General features: G+C 41.5%; 1 protein-coding gene across 1 annotated transcript; it reads right to left on the bottom strand.

Moving 5' to 3' along the window:
• Positions 1 to 5,037: 5,037 nt before the first annotated feature.
• LOC120055414 (myelin protein P0-like) lies at positions 5,038 to 22,648 on the bottom strand. Its single transcript, XM_039003277.1, has 7 exons — positions 22,603 to 22,648; positions 19,258 to 19,424; positions 17,917 to 18,130; positions 17,135 to 17,264; positions 16,696 to 16,744; positions 8,569 to 8,574; positions 5,038 to 5,127 (listed from the first exon to the last, which is right to left on the bottom strand). Exons 1-7 carry the CDS (start codon positions 22,646 to 22,648, stop codon positions 5,038 to 5,040), a joined length of 702 nt encoding a protein of 233 aa, XP_038859205.1.
• Between the last annotated feature and the right edge of the window lie 554 nt (positions 22,649 to 23,202).

The raw sequence follows: 23,202 nt of genomic DNA on the forward strand, positions 1-23,202 counted from the left end.
ATGAGAACTAATGAGGATGATTCTGCCCAGTTTCCATCCCTGGCCAATAGTTGGGCAGAAGACAGCGACGTGGCATTCCAACCAGCAGAAATGGTGGGTGAATGAACGTGCAGGAGTGTGGTGGCATTGGTGGGGGAGTGAGAGGGGTGTTGGTGATCAGGGGGGTGGAGGAGAGGAGAGGTGTCCATCACTGAGTTTGAAAAAGCGAGAAGAGGAGGGAGAAGAGGAGGAGGAAAAAGAAGAAAGAATTGCTGAGTTTGTTTGAGATGGGTCTGCCTTTGTCTGATACAGTCTGTATCTATACAGATAGAAGAGGTCTGATACAGTCTATATCTATACAGATAGAATAGATCTGATGCACTCTGTATCTATACAGATAGAAGAGGTCTGATACAGTCTATATCTATACAGATAGAAGAGGTCTGATACAGTCTATATCTATACAGATAGAATAGATCTGATGCACTCTGTATCTATACAGATAGAAGAGGTCTGATACAGTCTGTATCTATACAGATAGAAGAGGTCTGATACAGTCTGTATCTATACAGATAGAGGTCTGATACAGTCTATATCTATACAGATAGAATAGATCTGATGCACTCTGTATCTATACAGATAGAAGAGGTCTGATACAGTCTGTATCTATACAGATAGAAGAGGTCTGATACAGTCTGTATCTATACAGATAGAGGTCTGATACAGTCTGTATCTATACAGATAGAAGAGGTCTGATACAGTCTGTATCTATACAGATAGAAGAGGTCTGATACAGTCTGTATCTATACAGATAGAAGAGGCTTAAGTATAGAGTGGAGAGTGGATTGGGTAATCTATGAGGGAACATAGTGACAGACAGAGAGAGAGAGAGAGAGAGAGAGAGAGAGAGAGAGAGAGAGAGAGAGAGACAGAGAGAGAGAGAGAGAGAGAGAGAGAGAGACAGAGAGAGAGAGACAGAGAGAGAGACAGAGAGAGAGATCCAGTTGCCAGCAAGTGCGAACATAATGATCTGAGTGGGGGAGACACATGCAGGAGGGATTAACGGGACCAACATAACCAGGAGGAGTATAAGGATGAATCACTTGTTGGTATCCCTCTGTTGTCATGGCCTGAGAATGTCCACTGGCTGGCAACGTAACATAATTTCAAGGACTCAGTCACAACAACTGAGAGAATAGAGTGCCATTCAGGACATACTCTCAGTCACAACAACAGAGAGAATAGAGTGCCATTCAGGACATACTCTCAGTCACAACAACAGAGAGAATAGAGTGCCATTCAGGACATACTCTCAGTTACAACAACAGAGTGAATAGAGTTCCATTCAGGACATACTCTCAGTCACAACAACAGAGTGAATAGAGTTCCATTCAGGACATACTCTCAGTTACAACAACAGAGTGAATAGAGTTCCATTCAGGACATACTCTCAGTCACAACAACAGAGAGAATAGAGTTCCATTCAGGACATACTCTCAGTCACAACAACAGAGAGAATAGAGTTCCATTCAGGACATACTCTCAGTCACAACAACAGAGAGAATAGAATGATATTCAGGACATACTCTCAGTCACAACATCAGAGAGAATAGAGCGCCATTCAGGACATACTCTCAGTCACAACAACAGAGAGAATAGAGTTCCATTCAGGACATACTCTCAGTTACAACATCAGAGTGAATAGAGTTCCATTCAGGACATACTCTCAGTTACAACAACAGAGAGAATAGAGCACCATTCAGGACATACTCTCAGTCACAACAACAGAGAGAATAGAGTTCCATTCAGGACATACTCTCAGTTACAACAACAGAGAGAATAGAGTTCCATTCAGGACATACTCTCAGTTACAACAACAGAGTGAATAGAGTTCCATTCAGGACATACTCTCAGTTACAACAACAGAGAGAATAGAGTTCCATTCAGGACATACTCTCAGTTACAACAACAGAGAGAACAGAATGATATTCAGGACATACTCTCAGTTACAACATCAGAGTGAATAGAGTTCCATTCAGGACATACTCTCAGTTACAACAACAGAGTGAATAGAGCACCATTCAGGACATACTCTCAGTTACAACAACAGAGAGAATAGAGTTCCATTCAGGACATACTCTCAGTTACAACAACAGAGAGAGTGCCATTCAGGACATACTCTCAGTTACAACAACAGAGAGAATAGAGCGCCATTCAGGACATACTCTCAGTTACAACAACAGAGAGAATAGAGTTCCATTCAGGACATACTCTCAGTCACAACATCAGAGTGAATAGAGTTCCATTCAGGACATACTCTCAGTCACAACAACAGAGAGAATAGAATGATATTCAGGACATACTCTCAGTCACAACATCAGAGAGAATAGAGCGCCATTCAGGACATACTCTCAGTCACAACAACAGAGAGAATAGAGTTCCATTCAGGACATACTCTCAGTTACAACAACAGAGAGAATAGAGCGCCATTCAGGACATACTCTCAGTTACAACATCAGAGAGAATAGAGTTCCATTCAGGACATACTCTCAGTTACAACATCAGAGAGAATAGAGTTCCATTCAGGACATACTCTCAGTTACAACAACAGAGAGAATAGAGCGCCATTCAGGACATACTCTCAGTCACAACATCAGAGAGAATAGAGTTCCATTCAGGACATACTCTCAGTCACAACAACAGAGAGAACAGAATGATATTCAGGACATACTCTCAGTCACAACAACAGAGAGAACAGAATGATATTCGGGACATACTCTCAGTCACAAACAAACAAGTATTTTCCTGTTTTGCAGCTGTTACAGTAATCCTGTATACACCCTTATGGAGCCAAAAATAACCTAACCTTCAGCATGCACTGACAGCCAAGCTGCAGAGCACAGCCCAGTGTAGAACTATGACCTCCATTAGCTCAAATGTGAAGGGATTGAATCACCCGGTGAAAAGAACTACGGATTGAACCCATCGACACAAGCTAAGAGCTTGGAATCATATTTCTCTGACTCGTCTGACTCGTCAGTGCAGGGTGCACTCACACTCTCTTTCCGCACCACTCTCATCTGATCTGATTGAGCCATTGAGCTAAGCAACCAGCAGCAGGAAACATTAATAGACATTTCAGGAACTATTTGACCCCTCCCTGAAGTCATTAGTATCTCGACATTAGCAGGGTCCATAAATTACACTGCATGTCTATACTGGGTCAGCTCTACTTGATGCTAGCTGGAGGGGTTATATGTTGTATATTCTGCAGAGGAGACGCTGAGTTTGATAGGACTACTCTTTCATAGGGCTTAATGAGATAGGACAAGTGCATCAGGAGGTGGAGCAGATGGAAAGGGGTGTGGCCTGCAGGGGTGTGGTCTAAATGGGTGTGGTCTAAAGGGGTGTGGTCTATGGAAGCTGAAGCAGTCAGGTGGAAGGAAATCAAGACCATGAGAAATAAGATTCAGAAAATTTATTGGAGAAAAAGAGATAAGGGAAATGAGATAGGGGGGGAGAGAGAGAGAGAGGGGGAGAGAGAGAAAGAGACAGGGGGAGAGAGAGCGAGTGGGGGGGAGAGAGAGAGCGAGAGAGAAGGGGAGAGAGAGGGGCAAAGAGAGAGAGAGAGAGAGGGGGAGATAAATAGGAAAGAGAGGATGTGAAAGAGTTAGCATTAAAAGTTTTTAAAACCACTTGAACAGTTTCAATGAGAAGAGTCTGAATACAAAGTGTTCCACTGAAAGGAGGAAAGGGAAAGAGAGAACGCCAGTGTGAGGGGGAAGTCAGACTCTGTCTTCCAAATGGCACCCTATTCCTTACATAGTGCACTACTTTTGACCAAGGCCCAGAGTGCACTATGTACGGAACAAGATGCCATTTGGGACACAGCTGAAAATAACAAATTGGGTTGTCCCTGTATCCAGGACCCTTGTGATGAGTGTCAGACAGACGTGGTGGAGAAATACTGCCTTGCATCAAATCTAAGATGACAGGATGGAAACAAAGCTTTTCAGATGTTATCCAACCAGCAGTCAGATGTTGTTATCCAACCAGCAGTCAGATGATGCGATCCAGAAGGCATGTTTCATGACCTGACAGTAACAGTTAGTAGTTGGAGGGCTTTCATTGACTTATCATACTTTTGGAATCAGTATTGTGTCTATATTCTCCTCAGTATTGTGTCTATATTCACCTCAGTATTGTGTCTATGTTCACCCCAGTATTGTGTCTATATTCACCCCAGTATTGTGTCTATGTTCACCCCAGTATTGTGTCTATGTTCACCCCAGTATTGTGTCTATATTCACCTCAGTATTGTGTTTATGTTCTCCTCAGTATTGTGTCTATGTTCTCCTCAGTATTGTGTCTATGTTCACCCCAGTATTGTGTCTATGTTCTCCTCAGTATTGTGTCTATATTCTCCTCAGTATTGTGTCTATGTTCTCCTCAGTATTGTGTCTATGTTCTCCTCAGTATTGTGTCTATGTTCTCCTCAGTGTGGCATTAAGATCCTAATGATGATCGTTTCAGTTGTAAAGGCTTGGATTTCGTGGGAAGGAATATACTGTACTAGACAGACTTACTCTGCCTCCCAAACGGCACCCTATTCCCTATATAGTGCACTACTACCTATAGGGCTCTGGTCTAAAGTAGTGTACTATATAAGGAATAGGGTACTATTTGAGACGTAGCCTTTTAGTTCATTAGGACTGCCTCTCTAAGACCTTCCTCTACCTCTCTCTCCAGTATGATTTTGAATAGTATCGTCCTCCGTGTAAAACCCCTGTCTGTCTCATTCACTTATTTCAGGGTCAGTTTTTTGGCGAGCTGGGACAGGAAGCTGGCTGATTTGGCTGAGGCGGACCCACCCCCATTCCCCTCCCCCTCTTTGTCCCCCTTGGAGAGCTCCAGCTCAATGGTCATCAGCACCCTGTCAGGCCTCTCCCCCTTGGGTGAGTCCCCTCCCCCTGTTTCTGCTCTCCCTGGCTGTCTCAGTGCTTTGTGCTGGGCTGTGTGGGCTGTGTGTTGGGGCTCTAGCTCTCTGCTCTCCGTATCCTATTTCTTATCCTTGCGTGACTCCTGCTTCTTCTTTTCTGAGGCGGCGGCCTTCAGCTTGGACGGGTCCCCGATGGAGAGAACTGGGACCTGTGGAGAGGAGGAGGGAAGAGGGGAGGAGAGGAGTCACTTCAGCAGGAAAGGAAGAGTGTGAGAAAGGAGAGAGGGGGAGAGGGGGGAGAGGGGAGGAGAGAGAGGGGGAGAGGAGAGAGGAGAGATGTGTTAGCACGGGGGACATGGGGGAGAGATGGTCGTGTTAAAAATTAGGAAACAGATGGATTAGGATTGAAGGTAGGAGGGAGGTATTTACATCAGAGAAGAGAGGTACATTTAGGAGGAAAAGAGACAGAGAGAGGTACATTTAGGAGGTAAGGGGTAGGCATGTGATGGGGGGAGGTCTCCAGAGCTGCAGGGGGTGACAAAACAAGCATCCTTGAGTTAGAGACAGGACTGCTACATACAGATCTAACATCTAACACAGGACTGCTACGCATCTCACATTCAGCTTGTCACTGAATCAACACTGAATCAACACTGAATCAACACATCTCACCTGCTACCCATCTCACATTCAGCTTGTCACTGAATCAACACTGAATCAACACTGAATCAACACAGCTCACATGCTACCCATCTCACATTCAGCTTGTCACTGAATCAAAATTGAATCAACACTGAATCAACTGAATCAAATTGACACGTGCATCAGTTCACTCACTCATTCATCAGCACTATAGAATGGACTGTGATAATGATAGAAAAATAACATATTTCTGCAAACCCTCATCTTGCTGCAGCTAAAGACATGTGAGTGGCTGGGAAGGTAAGGCCACAGGAGAGAGAGAGGCCACCCACAGGTGGTTACTATTTAAAGGGGTATATTGTAAGTAAGAGGAAGCTCAAGGGGTAAGAGCATAGGGTATATCCCAAATGGCCCCCTATTCTCTATATACTGCACTGCTTTTGGCCCTATGGGCCCTGGTTTAAAATTAATACACACTAAATAGAATAGGGCTGCCATTGAGGACTCAGCCACGGTCTGTACGGAAAATACAGCGGAGGAAAGTGGCTTCTGAGTTGGTGAAAGGAAAAGGTCAGAGGAATCTAATTGACTAAAAAAGAAACGCAAGTAGAAATATACACTGGGCTGCTATGGACAGGGTACAGGGTAGGTACATTACTCTACAGTGGCTATGGACAGGGTACAGGGTAGGTACATGGCTCTACAGTGTCTATGGACAGGGTACAGGGTAGGTACATGGCTCTACAGTGGCTATGGACAGAGTACAGGGTAGGTACATGGCTCTACAGTGGCTATGGACAGGGTACAGGGTAGGTACATGGCTCTACAGTGGCTATGGACAGGGTACAGGGTAGGTACATGGCTCTACAGTGGCTATGGACAGGGTACAGGGTAGGTACATGGCTCTAGTTACAGTGGCTATGGACAGGGTACAGGGTAGGTACATGGCTCTAGTTACAGTGGCTATGGACAGGGTACAGGGTAGGTACATGGCTCTAGTTACAGTGGCTATGGACAGGGTACAGGGTAGGTACATGGCTCTACAGTGGCTATGGACAGGGTACAGGGTAGGTACATGGCTCTAGTTACAGTGGCTATGGACAGGGTACAGGGTAGGTACATGGCTCTAGTTACAGTGGCTATGGACAGGGTACAGGGTAGGTACATGGCTCTAGTTACAGTGGCTACAGACAGATTTTGCATCCTAAATGGCACCCTATTCCCTATACCCTATTCCCTAAAACCTATTCCCTATACCCTATTCATTATACACTATTCCCTATACCCTATTCCCTGCTACTGCACAACAAAGGCTACATCTGACTTCAAAGTATTTTTCTGTCTAGACAGACAGCAATTTCTGATACTCTATGATATATTTTGATCAACTGGCTTGTGTCATTACAACAGATCAAAGACATTTGACCAAATTCGTAGTTAGTGAGTTTTGCATTTGCAGTATACAGTGCACTACTTTTGACCAGGGCCCGTACCTATATAGTAGACTACTTTTGACCAGGCCCATAGGGAACAGGGTGCCATTTTGGACGCAGCCAGATAAATCAGTCAGAAGGTGACTAGGGAGGGGTGTAAGAGCTAAGTCCCTGCCTGAATACTAACACAGCTCACTGACAGACAGAGAAATTAGTTAGAAGGTGACTAGGGAAGGGTTTAGGAGCTAAGCCCCTGCCTGAATACTAACACAGCTCACTGACAGACAGAGAGACAGGCAGAGAGACATGTAGAGGTGGGTAGAGACAGGTAGAGACAGGTAGAGAGACAGGTAGAGACAGGTAGAGAGGTAGAAACAGGTAGAGAGGTAGAGAGACAGGTAGAGAGGTAGAGACAGGTAGAGAGGTAGAGACAGGTAGAGAGGAAGAGAGACAGGTAGAAAGACAGGTAGAGAGGAAGAGAGACGGGTAGGGAGGTAGAGAGACAGGTAGAGAGGAAGAGAGACAGGTAGGGAGGTAGAGAGACAGGTAGAGAGGTAGAGACAGGTAGAGAGGTAGAGGCAGGTAGAGAGGTAGAGGCAGGTAGAGAGGAAGAGAGACAGGTAGGGAGGTAGAAAGAGAGGTAGAGAGGTAGAAAGAGAGGTAGAGAGGTAGAAAGAGAGGTAGAGAGGTAGAAAGAGAGGTAGAGAGGTAGAAAGAGAGGTAGACAGGTAGAAAGAGAGGTAGACAGATAGAGATGTAGACAGGTAGAGATGTAGAGAGGTAGACAGGTAGAAAGAGAGGTAGAAAGAGAGGTAGAGAGGTAGACAGGTAGAAAGAGAGGTAGAGACAGGTAGAGAGGTAGAGAGGTAGAAATAGAGGTAGAGACAGGTAGAGAGGTAGAGAGGTAGAAATAGAGGTAGAGACAGGTAGAGACAGGTAGAGAGGTAGAGAGGTAGAAATAGAGGTAGAGACAGGTAGAGAGGTAGAGACAGGTAGAGACAGGTAGAGACAGGTAGAGAGAGGTAGAGACAGGTAGAGACAGGTAGAGAGGTAGAGACAGGTAGAGAGGTAGAGGTAGAGAGGTAGAAATAGAGGTAGAGAGGTAGAAATAGAGGTAGAGAGGTAGAGAGGTAGAGAGGTAGAAATAGAGGTAGAGACAGGTAGAGACAGGTAGAGAGGTAGAAATAGAGGTAGAGACAGGTAGAGACAGGTAGATACAGGTAGAGAGGTAGAGACAGGTAGAGACAGGTAGAGAGGTAGAAAGAGAGTTAGAGACAGGTAGAGAGGTAGAAAGACAGGTAGAGACAGGTAGAGAGGTAGAGACAGGTAGAGACAGGTAGAGAGGTAGAGACAGGTAGAGAGGTAGAAAGAGACGTAGAGACAGGTAGAGACAGGTAGAGAGGTAGACACAGGTAGAGACAGATAGAGAGGTAGAGACAGGTAGAGACAGGTTAGAGGTAGAGACAGGTAGAGACAGGTAGAGACAGGTAGAGAGGTAGAGACAGGTAGAGAGGTAGAGATTGATTAGAGGATGGATCAGTTAAACATAAACTGAGCCAAACGCTAACGACTAACCGTCACCTGTGGAGACAGAGACAGAGACAGAGACAGAGACAGAGACAGAGACAGAGACAGAGACAGAAAGACAGGGGCTTCTCACGGCCATCTGTAGAGAAAAGACGAAGGATAGACAGACAGGAGAAGGAGGGAGGTGTGACTGAAAGAAAGGGGAAGACAGCGCCTGGATAAAGAGAATGTGAATGAGTCAGTGAGAGAGAGGAAGGAGTGGAGGGATGGCGGGAGAGAATGGGTGGGGATGGTGCGTTAGCTGGGATTAATATTAAATGCACTGTATTATCATTCCAGTACAGCCTGATTGTGTGATGCTGCTTCAGCCTCCAGGGCAGTCAGATACTAGCTGTTCCCCCTCCCTCCCTCCCTCCCTCAGTAATGGTGAATGAAGAAGCCACACGATTTCTGCATCCCAAATGGCACACTATTGCCTATATAATAGTGCACTACTTTTGAATGGTACCCTATAATGGTGACTCCCTCCTAAAATAAAGGTAAAATAAAAATAACTAAAATACTCCTCATAGGGCCCTGGTCAAAAGTAGTGCACTATAGAGGCTCTGGTCAAAAGTAGTGCACTATAGAGGGAATAGGGTGCCATTTGGGACGCAGATATCATTGTGCAAGCCCAGCAAACATAAATAATGAAGATACAGTGTGGATAAACATTGTGGCGAGTCAGCGTAGCACTAAATAAGGCTGTTTTGATCAAACGGGACGTTTTACGACTGTAACTATACCCTATATATGAAAACCCTATTCGTGTCCCAAATGGCACCTTATTCCCTATACTGTATAGTGCACTAATTTTGTCTAGGGGCCCAAAGGACTCTGGTAAAAAGTAGTGCACTATGTACTGCATAGGATGACATTTGGGACGTAGATAAGGCCTGTTTTAGAGTGTAAGTAAACCCTACATATGAAAACCCTGTAAACGTGTTTAACACACTGTAGGTTTAACCTATAAACGTATTTACATACTGTAGGTTTAACCTGTAAACGTATTTACATACTGTAGGTTTAACCTGTAAACATACTGTAGGTTTAACCTGTAAACGTGTTTACATACTGTAGGTTTAACCTGTAAACGTATTTACATACTGTAGGTTTAACCTGTAAACATACTGTAGGTTTAACCTGTAAACGTGTTTACATACTGTATGTTTAACCTGTAAACATACTGTAGGTTTAACCTGTAAACCTGTAAACATACTGTAGGTTTAACCTGTAAACGTGTTAACATACTGTAGGTTTAACCTGTAAATGTGTTTACATACTGTATGTTTAACCTGTAAACATACTGTAGGTTTAACCTGTAAACCTGTAAACATACTGTAGATTTAACCTGTAAACATGTTAACATACTGTAGGTTTAACCTGTAAACCTGTAAACATACTGTAGGTTTAACCTGTAAACCTGTTAACATACTGTATGTTTAACCTGTAAACGTGTTAACACACTGTAGGTTTAACCTGTAAACATACTGTAGGTTTAGCCTGTAAACGTGTTAACATACTGTAGGTTTAACCTGTAAACGTGTTTACATACTGTATGTTTAACCTGTAAACATACTGTATGTTTAACCTGTAAACATACTGTAGTTTAACCTGTAAACCTGTTAACATACTGTAGGTTTAACCTGTAAACGTGTTAACATACTGTAGGTTTAACCTGTAAACGTGTTAACATACTGTAGGTTTAACCTGTAAACGTGTTAACACACTGTAGGTTTAACCTGTAAACGTGTTTACATACTGTATGTTTAACCTGTAAACGTGTTTACATACTGTAGGTTTAACCTGTAAACATACTGTAGGTTTAACCTGTAAACCTGTTAACATACTGTAGGTTTAACCTGTAAACGTGTTTACATACTGTAGGTTTAACCTGTAAACATACTGTAGGTTTAACCTGTAAACGTGTTAACACACTGTAGGTTTAACCTGTAAACGTGTTTACATACTGTATGTTTAACCTGTAAACATACTGTAGGTTTAACCTGTAAACCTGTAAACATACTGTAGGTTTAACCTGTAAACGTGTTTACATACTGTATGTTTAACCTGTAAACATACTGTAGGTTTAACCTGTAAACGTGTTAACACACTGTAGGTTTAACCTGTAAACCTGTAAACATACTGTAGGTTTAACCTGTAAACATGTTAACATACTGTATGTTTAACCTGTAAACGTGTTAACATACTGTATGTTTAACCTGTAAACGTGTTAACATACTGTAGGTTTAACCTGTAAACATGTTAACATACTGTAGGTTTAACCTGTAAACGTGTTAACATACTGTAGGTTTAACCTGTAAACATGTTAACATACTGTAGGTTTAACCTGTAAACGTGTTAACATACTGTAGGTTTAACCTGTAAACATGTTAACATACTGTAGGTTTAACCTGTAAACGTGTTAACATACTGTAGGTTTAACCTGTTAACATACTGTAGGTTTAACCTGTAAACATACTGTAGGTTTAACCTGTTAACATACTGTAGGTTTAACCTGTAAACATACTGTAGGTTTAACCTGTAAACATACTGTAGGCTTAACCTGTAAACATACTGTAGGTTTAACCTGTAAACATGTTAACATACTGTAGGTTTAACCTGTAAACGTGTTAACATACTGTAGGTTTAACCTGTAAACGTGTTAACATACTGTAGGTTTAACCTATAAACGTATTTACATACTGTATGTTTAACCTGTAAACATACTGTAGGTTTAACCTGTAAACGTGTTTACATACTGTATGTTTAACCTGTAAACATACTGTAGGTTTAACCTGTAAACGTATTTACATACTGTAGGTTTAACCTGTAAACATACTGTAGGTTTAACCTGTAAACGTGTTTACATACTGTATGTTTAACCTGTAAACATACTGTAGGTTTAACCTGTAAACCTGTAAACATACTGTAGGTTTAACCTGTAAACGTGTTAACATACTGTAGGTTTAACCTGTAAATGTGTTTACATACTGTATGTTTAACCTGTAAACATACTGTAGGTTTAACCTGTAAACCTGTAAACATACTGTAGGTTTAACCTGTAAACATGTTAACATACTGTAGGTTTAACCTGTAAACCTGTAAACATACTGTAGGTTTAACCTGTAAACCTGTTAACATACTGTATGTTTAACCTGTAAACGTGTTAACACACTGTAGGTTTAACCTGTAAACATACTGTAGGTTTAGCCTGTAAACGTGTTAACATACTGTAGGTTTAACCTGTAAACGTGTTTACATACTGTATGTTTAACCTGTAAACATACTGTATGTTTAACCTGTAAACATACTGTAGTTTAACCTGTAAACCTGTTAACATACTGTAGGTTTAACCTGTAAACGTGTTAACATACTGTAGGTTTAACCTGTAAACGTGTTAACATACTGTAGGTTTAACCTGTAAACGTGTTAACACACTGTAGGTTTAACCTGTAAACGTGTTTACATACTGTATGTTTAACCTGTAAACATACTGTAGGTTTAACCTGTAAACCTGTTAACATACTGTAGGTTTAACCTGTAAACGTGTTAACATACTGTAGGTTTAACCTGTAAACATACTGTAGGTTTAACCTGTAAACATACTGTAGGTTTAACCTGTAAACCTGTTAACATACTGTAGGTTTAACCTGTAAACGTGTTTACATACTGTATGTTTAACCTGTAAACATACTGTAGGTTTAACCTGTAAACCTGTAAACATACTGTAGGTTTAACCTGTAAACGTGTTTACATACTGTAGGTTTAACCTGTAAACATACTGTAGGTTTAACCTGTAAACCTGTAAACATACTGTATGTTTAACCTGTAAACGTGTTTACATACTGTATGTTTAACCTGTAAACATACTGTAGGTTTAACCTGTAAACCTGTAAACATACTGTAGGTTTAACCTGTAAACGTGTTTACATACTGTAGGTTTAACCTGTAAACATACTGTAGGTTTAACCTGTAAACGTGTTAACACACTGTAGGTTTAACCTGTAAACGTGTTTACATACTGTATGTTTAACCTGTAAACATACTGTAGGTTTAACCTGTAAACCTGTAAACATACTGTAGGTTTAACCTGTAAACGTGTTTACATACTGTATGTTTAACCTGTAAACATACTGTAGGTTTAACCTGTAAACGTGTTAACACACTGTAGGTTTAACCTGTAAACCTGTAAACATACTGTAGGTTTAACCTGTAAACATGTTTACATACTGTATGTTTAACCTGTAAACGTGTTAACATACTGTATGTTTAACCTGTAAACGTGTTAACATACTGTAGGTTTAACCTGTAAACATGTTAACATACTGTAGGTTTAACCTGTAAACGTGTTAACATACTGTAGGTTTAACCTGTAAACGTGTTTACATACTGTATGTTTAACCTGTAAACATACTGTAGGTTTAACCTGTAAACGTGTTAACACACTGTAGGTTTAACCTGTAAACCTGTAAACATACTGTAGGTTTAACCTGTAAACATGTTTACATACTGTATGTTTAACCTGTAAACGTGTTAACATACTGTATGTTTAACCTGTAAACGTGTTAACATACTGTAGGTTTAACCTGTAAACATGTTAACATACTGTAGGTTTAACCTGTAAACGTGTTAACATACTGTAGGTTTAACCTGTAAACATGTTAACATACTGTAGGTTTAACCTGTAAACGTGTTAACATACTGTAGGTTTAACCTGTTAACATACTGTAGGTTTAACCTGTAAACATACTGTAGGTTTAACCTGTAAACGTGTTAACATACTGTAGGTTTAACCTGTTAACATACTGTAGGTTTAACCTGTAAACATACTGTAGGTTTAACCTGTAAACATACTGTAGGTTTAACCTGTAAACATGTAAACATACTGTAGGTTTAACCTGTAAACGTGTTAACATACTGTAGGTTTAACCTGTAAACATGTTAACATACTGTAGGTTTAACCTGTAAACGTGTTTACATACTGTATGTTTAACCTGTAAACGTGTTTACATACTGTATGTTTAACCTGTAAACATACTGTAGGTTTAACCTGTAAACCTGTTAACATACTGTAGGTTTAACCTGTAAACATGTTAACATACTGTAGGTTTAACCTGTAAACGTGTTTACATACTGTATGTTTAACCTGTAAACGTGTTTACATACTGTATGTTTAACCTGTAAACATACTGTAGGTTTAACCTGTAAACCTGTTAACATACTGTAGGTTTAAAAGAGAGCAGCCATAGTGAGGAGAAATGAATCACACATGGGGAGACTTCAAGTTTATATTTCAGAAACATTTGGCTTTGTGTTTTATTATTCATTTATGCAGCCAACCTCCGGGCGTTGTGTGACTGACTGCAACTCAAACTGACTGTCAGTCATGTGACAGTGTGTGCGTTCCAAGTAGCACTCAGTTCCCCATATAGTCGACTAGTTTTGACAAAAATCAATGTTTATTGTTCACATACACAGGATACAGAGGATTTAACACTATTACCAAAAGAGTCTTTTGCTTTTGACCAAGGCCCATAGAGTTCTGCTAGTAGTAGACTATATGGGTCAGTGGTCAGCAACAGGTGGCCCATGTCCAAAACTGACCAGCGAGTGATTTATTTTGATCCCCAAAATTTTGGGGGGATTTATTTATTTTTGTTTGTTTTTGGTCAAAAAAGACTGTAAAATTACCAGGAATTCAACTAAAAATGTGTCTAATGTAGGAAATAAGTATTCTCACGGATAAAAGAAAAGAGATATGTGATCGTGTCTCAATGTAATCAAGGTATGAATTTTTATATATTTTCAAATACAATATCTTTCTGGGCTTAGTTGTGGTAAATTAACAGTGTACATATTGTTATAATTCTGTTCCGGCCCCCAGACCATCCGTTCCAACAAAAATCAGCCCGCAGCTGAATCTAGCTGCCTACCCCTGATATATAGGGAATAGGATTCCATTTGGGAGGCAGCCAGTGAGCTGTGTAAAGATGAGAATTAGAGATCACTCTGGTACTGAGGTAGACAGAAGCAAACCCCTGCCTCTAACCCCTGATACTGTACTGACCTGTACAGTTTATTCGCTAGCTGCATACTTGCTTTAATATGTATATTTCTGAACAATGCTATAAGAAAGTGACTACATGCCACACTTTCCCTTGGTAGGGTTGTATAATTCTGTAAAATTTCCCAAAATGTACAGGTTTTCCCCAAATTCCTGCTTCAGGAAATCCTGGATATTTTTTTCAAGTTACCCGAAATTTTGCAAACCTATTCCTTTGACTACTTCCATTAAGATGTCTTAGTTCATTTCATTTTTAGACGGAGCTGAACTGATCGATAGGATGGAATAATAGGTCTTTAGGTGTTTGTAGTTTAACAGCATGTCATACATCATCATCTATTTAACAAGAAATCTCTCTCCCAAAATAATACAACTTGATTCGCCCTGGAGGAACTGCTGGTAATCCCAAAAGCACACAAGAAATAATGAGTGTTTTATTAATCCAATACTAAGGTCATGTCCCAAAATGGCACCCTATTCCCTATATAGTGCACTATTCTGGTCAAAAGTAGTGCAGTGTATAAGGAACAGGGTGCCATTTTGGGACGCAGCCTAAGAGCTATCCATCCCCAAGCCCTGCACTTATCCGCAGTGTGACTCTGTGTAATTTGGGATAACTGTGAGCCAATAATGGGCCAGTGATTTACATTTGGCTCAAAGGAGGTAGAATCAGCAGGTCTCCCTCGTATTCTCCTTTCTCTCCCACTGAGAGCAAATCAGTTCCATTCACAGGGAATTGAATTACTGTACAACAGGACCTTGCTGCAGCCATTTCACAGTGCAGCTCTTCTGTGTTATTATCATTATGCCTTAAAGCTATTTACCCATTGTGTTTGTCTGGCCTTTGAGGAGGTTTAAAATGAAGGGGGGGATAAGAGATGGGAGGGGTGGTACTTTAGCTTGAGTGTTTCTGGGACTGTGTGGTTCTGGGACTGTGTGGTTCTGGGACTGTGTGTAACCATGTTGTTATAGTATGAGCTGTTATATAGGTGCTGTACTCTGACATGACTTGTGTTGTACGGCACTTGTGTGCTGTAGTTGTGAGCTGTTGTTGTTGTGATTGAACTGCTGTTGTTGTGTAGTTGTTGTGAGTGAGGTACTGTCGTTGTGTAGTTATTGTGAGTGAGGTACTGTCGATGTGTAGTTGTTGTGAGTGAGGTACTGTCGATGTGTAGTTGTTGTGAGTGAGGTACTGTCGATGTGTAGTTGTTGTGAGTGAGGTACTGTCGATGTGTAGTTGTTGTGAGTGAGGTACTGTCGATGTGTAGTTATTGTGAGTGAGGTACTGTCGATGTGTAGTTGTTGTGAGTGAGGTACTGTCATTGTGTAGTTGTTGTGAGTGAGGTACTGTCATTGTGTAGTTGTTGTGAGTGAGGTACTGTCGTTGTGTAGTTATTGTGAGTGAGGTACTGTCGATGTGTAGTTGTTGTGAGTGAGGTACTGTCATTGTGTAGTTATTGTGAGTGAGGTACTGTCGATGTGTAGTTATTGTGAGTGAGGTACTGTCGATGTGTAGTTGTTGTGAGTGAGGTACTGTCGATGTGTAGTTGTTGTGAGTGAGGTACTGTCGATGTGTAGTTGTTGTGAGTGAGGTACTGTCGATGTGTAGTTGTTGTGAGTGAGGTACTGTCGATGTGTAGTTGTTGTGAGTGAGGTACTGTCGATGTGTAGATGTTGTGAGTGAGGTACTGTCGATGTGTAGTTGTTGTGAGTGAGGTACTGTCGATGTGTAGATGTTGTGAGTGAGGTACTGTCGATGTGTAGTTATTGTGAGTGAGGTACTGTCGATGTGTAGTTGTTGTGAGTGAGGTACTGTCGTTGTGTAGTTGTTGTGAGTGAGGTACTGTCGTTGTGTAGTTATTGTGAGTGAGGTACTGTCGTTGTGTAGTTGTTGTGAGTGAGGTACTGTCGATGTGTAGTTGTTGTGAGTGAGGTACTGTCGATGTGTAGATGTTGTGAGTGAGGTACTGTCGATGTGTAGATGTTGTGAGTGAGGTACTGTAGTTGTTGTGAGTCAGATGCTAACGTTGTGAAATCATTGTGAGTGAGTCGACGCTGAGAGGACTTACCTGTCTCTGCTGTGATCCCTCTTTACCCTTCCCTTTTTTTCCATGTTTGCTGGAGGAAACAAAAGAGAACCAAGTTAGGAGGATGTAGAACCTCTGCCTCCGGTGGTCAAAGGGATGTACTGCTCCTGTAACAGTAACTGCCTGCCTTATAGCTATCGCAAAGAACACAGCACTGTTTCTCCCGCTATGTTATGAGACACAGCAACATAGATAGACTGTAAAGTGTCAATAGAGGTCAACTTCTTTCCTGTGCAGAGGGCTGGTCTAGGGGTAATGCCTCAGCCTCTGATACACATGGCTAGCTTTGACACAACCTGTCCCTAACTTTCTGCACTTCCATCCTCTCTCTCTATCTGTTCAATGAGAAAAAGACGACCCAGTGACAGCTAAGCCATACAGAAGGAGCTCAGGCCTCAGACCCAGGCACAGGGACACTGACCTGACACTGAGGTTGAAGACTCTGCGGGCCACCAGGAACCTCATGAGATAGTAGATGACAACGACGAGCACCAACAGACCCAGCACCGCACCGATGATGGACCCTGTGATCACTCCGGCCTGGATGGGAACTGAGAGAGTGAAGGGAAGGGGGGTGGAGAAAGAGAGAGAGAGAAAAAGAAAGAAAGAAAGAAAGAAAGAAAGAAAGAAAGAAAGAAAGAAAGAAAGAAAGAAAGAAAGAAAGAAAGAAAGAAAGAAAGAAAGAAAGAAAGAAAGAAAGAAAGAAAGAAAGAAAGAAAGAAAGAAAGAATTGTCAAATATAGCAAGAGCAATGAGGATGAAAAGAGAGAGGGAGGGATGGAGAGAAATATGAAGAAGACAAGAAAACACTTTGACATTAAACAACATATTAGCACAAATCAGGGCTTGCTTAAGTGTGCAGTCTGATTTAGAATGTGGATGATTGTGGCACTGCGCTGCTTCTGATTGTGATGACGGACCCTTTAATTCACTACAGTGGTTGATGAAATAGACCTGTCTGTATAAACCTAGATAGAATTTGATCCATTTCTAGAATTGAAGTTTTCCTGACCAAGATGGCAGATGGATTTATTAGGCATGTTACTAGGATGCCAATATCTATTCTAGGAACTGTATATATGTCATTCTATAACCCGTTCCCAGATCTGTTGGTGCCTTCATGCCGTTCCTTTGTCACGACTTGTCATACCAAAGCAGGGAGTGTGACAAACAGACTGATCCTCAGGCTAGTAATTCTCTCACCTTTTTCAAAGACCAGCAGTCTGACACTGGAGGCGCGTCCCACTATGTCAGGCGGGTTCTTGGCATCACAGGTGAAGGTGCCGTTGTCTCCGTAGTCCAGGTTCTTGAGTAGGATGGATCCATCCCGGCGACCGGGGTTCCCCACAAACTCCAGCCTGTCTCTGAACTGTCCCTTGTTGTCCACATAGGCAGCTCCACCAGTGTAGTGGAAGACCTGGAGCACGGAACAGGGAAGATATTCAGTTTCTTTCTTGTGTGGTTTTACATCTAGGCTAAGGTTGAATCCAAAATGGCACCCTATTACCTATGTAGTGAACTACTTTTGTATTGGTAAAGGTTAAAATGAGGGAATACTAAGGTGCCATTTTAGACCAGCCCATACAGCAGTGTGAGATGAAATGTGTTAAAAGAAGAGACTTGTAAGTTCATTAACTGTTTTTTGGAGAGGAGTAAGAAGGAAGGAAGTGATATCATTTCAGAGGGAGGCAAGAGGTAGATGAAAGCGGAGGAGAGAAGGAGATAGATAATGAGAGTAGGAGAGAGAGAGACGGGGGGATAAAAGGGGGAGATTGGGAGCCATGGAGAAGAAGTCACACGAGGAGAGAGACATAATAAGATGGAAACAGTAAGATAAGGTGAGAGAGACTGAAATGAAAGAGCTGGCACCAGGTGAGAGGACGGGAATGAGGAGGAGATGAGAACCGAGTGAGAGTCTGCATCCTAAATAGCACCCTATTCCCTATTTAGTGTACTACTTTTGACCAGGGCTCTAGTCAGGGGGATATGGGGAGATGAGTACAATGAGAAGGAGATGAGGACTGAGTGATAGAGAAAGATAAAAAAGGATAATGGAATGATAGAGAATGGACCTGAGGATAATGGAATGATAGAGAATGGAGTGATAGAGAATGGAGTGATAGAGGAGGATAATGGAGTGATAGATAATGGAGTGATAGAGAATGATAGAGGAGGATAATGGAGTGATAGAAAATGGAGTCATAGAGGATGGAGTGATAGAGAATGGAGTGTTAGAGAAGGATAGAGGAGGATAATGGAGTGATAGAGAATGGAGTGACAGAGGATGGAGTGATAGAGAATGGAGTGTTAGAGAAGGATAGAGGAGGATAATGGAGTGATAGAGAATGGAGTGATAGAGAAGGATATAGGAGGATAATGGAGTGATAGAGAATGGAGTGATAGAGAATGGAGTGATAGAGAAGGATAGAGGAGGATAATGGAGTGATAGAGAATGGAGTGATAGAAGATGGAGTGATAGAGAAGGATAGAGGAAGATAATGGATTGATAGAGAATGGATTGATAAAGAAGAGGTGGTTATATACAGAGATGGTGTCCCTGGATCCGTCGGCCCGGTAGCTCCAGGAGAAGGTGACGTCATCGGAAGTCCAGCGCCAGGAGAAGAATGAACATGACAGACGGATGTCTGACCCCACTAGGGCGTGACGCTCCCAGCCCGTGTAGATGACGATGGCCTCCGACTGCTGGGGCACTATAGGGGTTAAAGACGGGGTTAAATGAGGAAGATGAACACTCATGTGATTCATAATAACCTCTTTTCACACTTCCTTTTTGACCCCATCACCATTGTAGCATTCTATCTATGTGTGTATGTTTCCACCATCGTTCATTTTTATAGCGCTTTCAATAAAAAAATATAAACACGAAAGATCAGCACGGTTCAAAACTATTTTTCTGGGGATATAAAAGGACAATACTTTAAAAACAGACAAGATGATAAAGTGGACTGGGGCACGCAGGGTTAAATAAGAAAAATCTAAGCTGCACATGCCAAAACTTTGTCCCTGGGTAACAAGACAAGGACAACGGGATAGAGTGGAGTAGAGAATGTTTTTGAGTTGCAAGGCGTTTTTTTCAAGAGGATCCTTCCAGACTATTGTCGAGTCTATCGTTCTAACCCCTTGTATTCACATCAATAAAGCAACACAACCTTCAAAACTAGTATGGTGTGGATGGACCATTTCCTTTGAAAAGACAGACAAGTAGACCTAGTGGAACAGACATGTTATTTTCAACGTTTTTCTTCGGTTTCAAAACCTTTTATATACACTTCAAAATCCATACACACACAACCCCTGTTTATCCAAGGGCACACTGTTTATCCAAGGGCACACTGTTTATCCAAGGGCACACTGTTTATCCAAGGGCAAAAGGCCCTATGAACACAAGTTATGATGGCAGGCAACAAAGATTGGAGTTGATTGATATTAACTAAAAAGCGCAACATAACAAAAACTATCCACAGAATATAAATATCCATAGCTTATTTTTCTATGTTGTGTCCTTGAAATATGAATGTAAATTCTGTATTTGCAATAAAATCTATATAAAACTAATATAGTAAATGCAATACATACCACAGTACATTTACCACCACCAATGTAATGACATTTACAAACATTGCCATCATCAATTATTATCCCTAGTATTTTGAGGTATTAGGAATTCCTTTTAATTCAAGATACTGACTCGCACACAAAGCATGTTATACCCTATACAACATACACTACCGTTCAAAAGTTTGGGGTCACTTAGAAATGTCTTTGTTTTTGAAAGAAAAGCACATTTTCTGTCCATTAAAAAAACATCAAATTGATCAGAAATACAGTGTAGACATTGTTAATGTTGTACATGACTATTGTGGCTGGAAACGGTTGATTTTTTATTTAATATCTACATAGGTGTACAGAGGCCCATTATCAGCAACCATCACTCCTGTGTTCCAATGGCACGTTGTGTTAGCTAATCCAAGTCTATCATTTTAAAAGGCTAATTGATCATTAGAAAAGAGGAGTGGGAGTACATTAGAGTGTCTAGTTTGAGAAACAGACAAGTCCTCAACTGGCAGCTTCATTAAATAGTACCCGCAAAACACCAGTCTCAACGTCAACAGTGAAGAGGTGACTCCGGGATGCTGGCCTTCTAGGCAGAGTTCCTCTGTCCAGTGTCTGTGTTCTTTTTCCCATCTTAATCTTTTCTTTTTATTGGCCAGTCTGAGATATGGCTTTTTCTTTGCAGCTCTGCCTGTAAGGCCAGCGTCCCGGAGTCGCCACTTCACTGTTGACATTGAGACTGGTGTTTTGTGGGTACTATTTAATGAAGCTGCCAGTTGAGGACTTGTGAGGCGTCTGTTTCTCAAACTAGACACTCTAATGTACTTGTCCTCTTGCTTATTTGTGCACCGGGGCCTCCCACTCCTCTTTCTATTCTTGTTAGAGCCAGTTTGGGCTGTTCTGTGAAGGGAGTAGTACACAGCGTTGTACGAGATCTTCAGTTTCTTGGCACGGAATAGCCTTAATTTCTCAGAACAAGAATAGACTGACGAGTTTCAGAAGAAAGTTCTTTGTTTCTGGACATTTTGAGCCTGTAATCGAACCCACAATTGCTGATGCTCCAGATATTCAACTAGTCTAAAGAAGGCCAGTTTTATTGCTTCTTTAATCAGAACAACAGATTTCAGCTGTGCTAACATAATTGCAAAAGGGTTTTCTAATGATCAATTTCTAATGATCAATAAACTTGGATTAGCTAACACAATGTGCCATTGAAACACAGGAGTGATGGTTGCTGATAATGGACCTCTGTACGCCTATGTAGATATTCCATTAAAAATCAGCCGTTTCCAGCTACAATAGTCATTTACAACATTAACAATGTCTACACTGTATATCGGATCAATTTGATGTTATTTTAATGGACAGAAAATGTGCATTTGTTTCAAAAACAAGGACATTTCTAAGTGACCACAAACTTTTGAACGGTAGTGGATATATAAAAAATGCACATTAAAAATGTTCACAGGCTGAAACTCTCAGCAGATCACAACTCCAGCGTCCTTGAATAACTGATGTCAGCCAGCAGAGAACATGTCAATGGAATAAGACTTGACGTTTTTAATAAACATTTTGACAAAGCTGTAAAAAATCAGGGAAAAGAAAAAGGATCTCTGCTCAAGTGTAAAAATGCTGTCAACACACTGTCTCAGAGTGAGTCCCAATATTGATACCCTCACTCTGACTTTGTGAGCCTTATGGAATTCCGTCACAACAATATAACATTCGCATAACAATGTATTACAAGACCAACCAATCATCTGACAGGTTTCCTTTACTTGCCTTCCCTTTAATTAATATCTACCAATATCAGTCGCCCAGAGTCACCCAGAGTCACCCAGAGTCACCCAGAGTCACCCAGAGTCACCCAGAGTCACCCAGGTTCACCCAGAGTCACCCAGAGTCAGCGACCGACGGGATGAATTCAATGTACAGCTGAGAATGAAATACCAAGCCTGTGTAAAGCATAGGAGATCATTCATCATATCTGTTATTTATTCAAATTGTCTAACTGACCCTATGTGCTCTTCGACCTTTAACCGAGATGTTGATAAAGGTCTGGCAGCACTATTCACAAATCAAATTAGAAGGTTTAGTCATAGAATTAACATATTAGAAGTAACTTGTAAGTCGCTCTGGATAAGAGCGTCTGCTAAATGACTTAAATGTAATGTAATGTAACTTTTTTTAAACCATAAATCAAAGAAATTGAACGCAGTTACACTTCACATTACTGTGGCCTTATAATTGTGAAAATAATTAGGGTTAGGGCTGAGATTAAGAATATATAAAGACAAAATCAAATACAATTTTTACCTATTCCAAGCAGTATGACCGATGCCAGCGCCAAAATGGTCAGCATGGTTCCTGACTCTTTGGGTTCCTAAAGGGATGTTGCAGATGGAGGAGTCCCGCTATGGAGCGATGGAGAGAGAGGACAGAGTGATGCAGGGTGCCAGGACAGAGGACAACAACAGAACCCTACTGTCCCAGGGTTTATACCCAACCACACCCCTCTCTCTCTCCACGGCCCGGCCCATTCCTCCCTCTCTCCCTCTCTCCACCTACACCTCAAATGTATAACAATCTACACCGTCACTCTTTAACACATCATGTATTGTCCCAGAATGATGTCATTTCCTGTGTGTTATGGGACAGGACAGGGGTATTCAAATTTGAGTCTGGAGGCCCTGAGTACTTAAGGTTTTCTGTTCTACCTGATAGTTAATTGCACCCACCTGGTGTCCCAGGTCTAAATCAGTCCTTGATTAGAAGGTGGGGGGAGCATGTCTCTAACGAGGTCAGTGTAACCCTGTCCATCATCCCCCTGTTTTTCCACCGGGATGCGGAGAGAGGAATGGAAAACAAAGGTCCCAAGTCTTCCCTCTCTCCCTTTCTCTCTCCTCCCTCTCTCCG

Source organism: Salvelinus namaycush, chromosome 11, assembly GCF_016432855.1.
Source record: "Salvelinus namaycush isolate Seneca chromosome 11, SaNama_1.0, whole genome shotgun sequence".
In the NCBI taxonomy this organism is placed as follows: domain Eukaryota; kingdom Metazoa; phylum Chordata; class Actinopteri; order Salmoniformes; family Salmonidae; genus Salvelinus; species Salvelinus namaycush.

What these genes read in the sequence shown, in the direction of transcription:
- LOC120055414 (XM_039003277.1), bottom strand. Translation starts at nt 22,648, where the DNA reads ATGCTGACCATTTTGGCGCTGGCATCGGTCATACTGCTTGGAATAG. An exon ending in GATCCAGGGACACCATCTCT is followed by an intron (nt 18,131 to 19,257) that starts GTATATAACCAC and finishes TCCGTGCTCCAG; the next exon opens with GTCTTCCACTACACTGGTGG. An exon ending in ACTGCTGGTCTTTGAAAAAG is followed by an intron (nt 17,265 to 17,916) that starts GTGAGAGAATTA and finishes TCACTCTCTCAG; the next exon opens with TTCCCATCCAGGCCGGAGTG.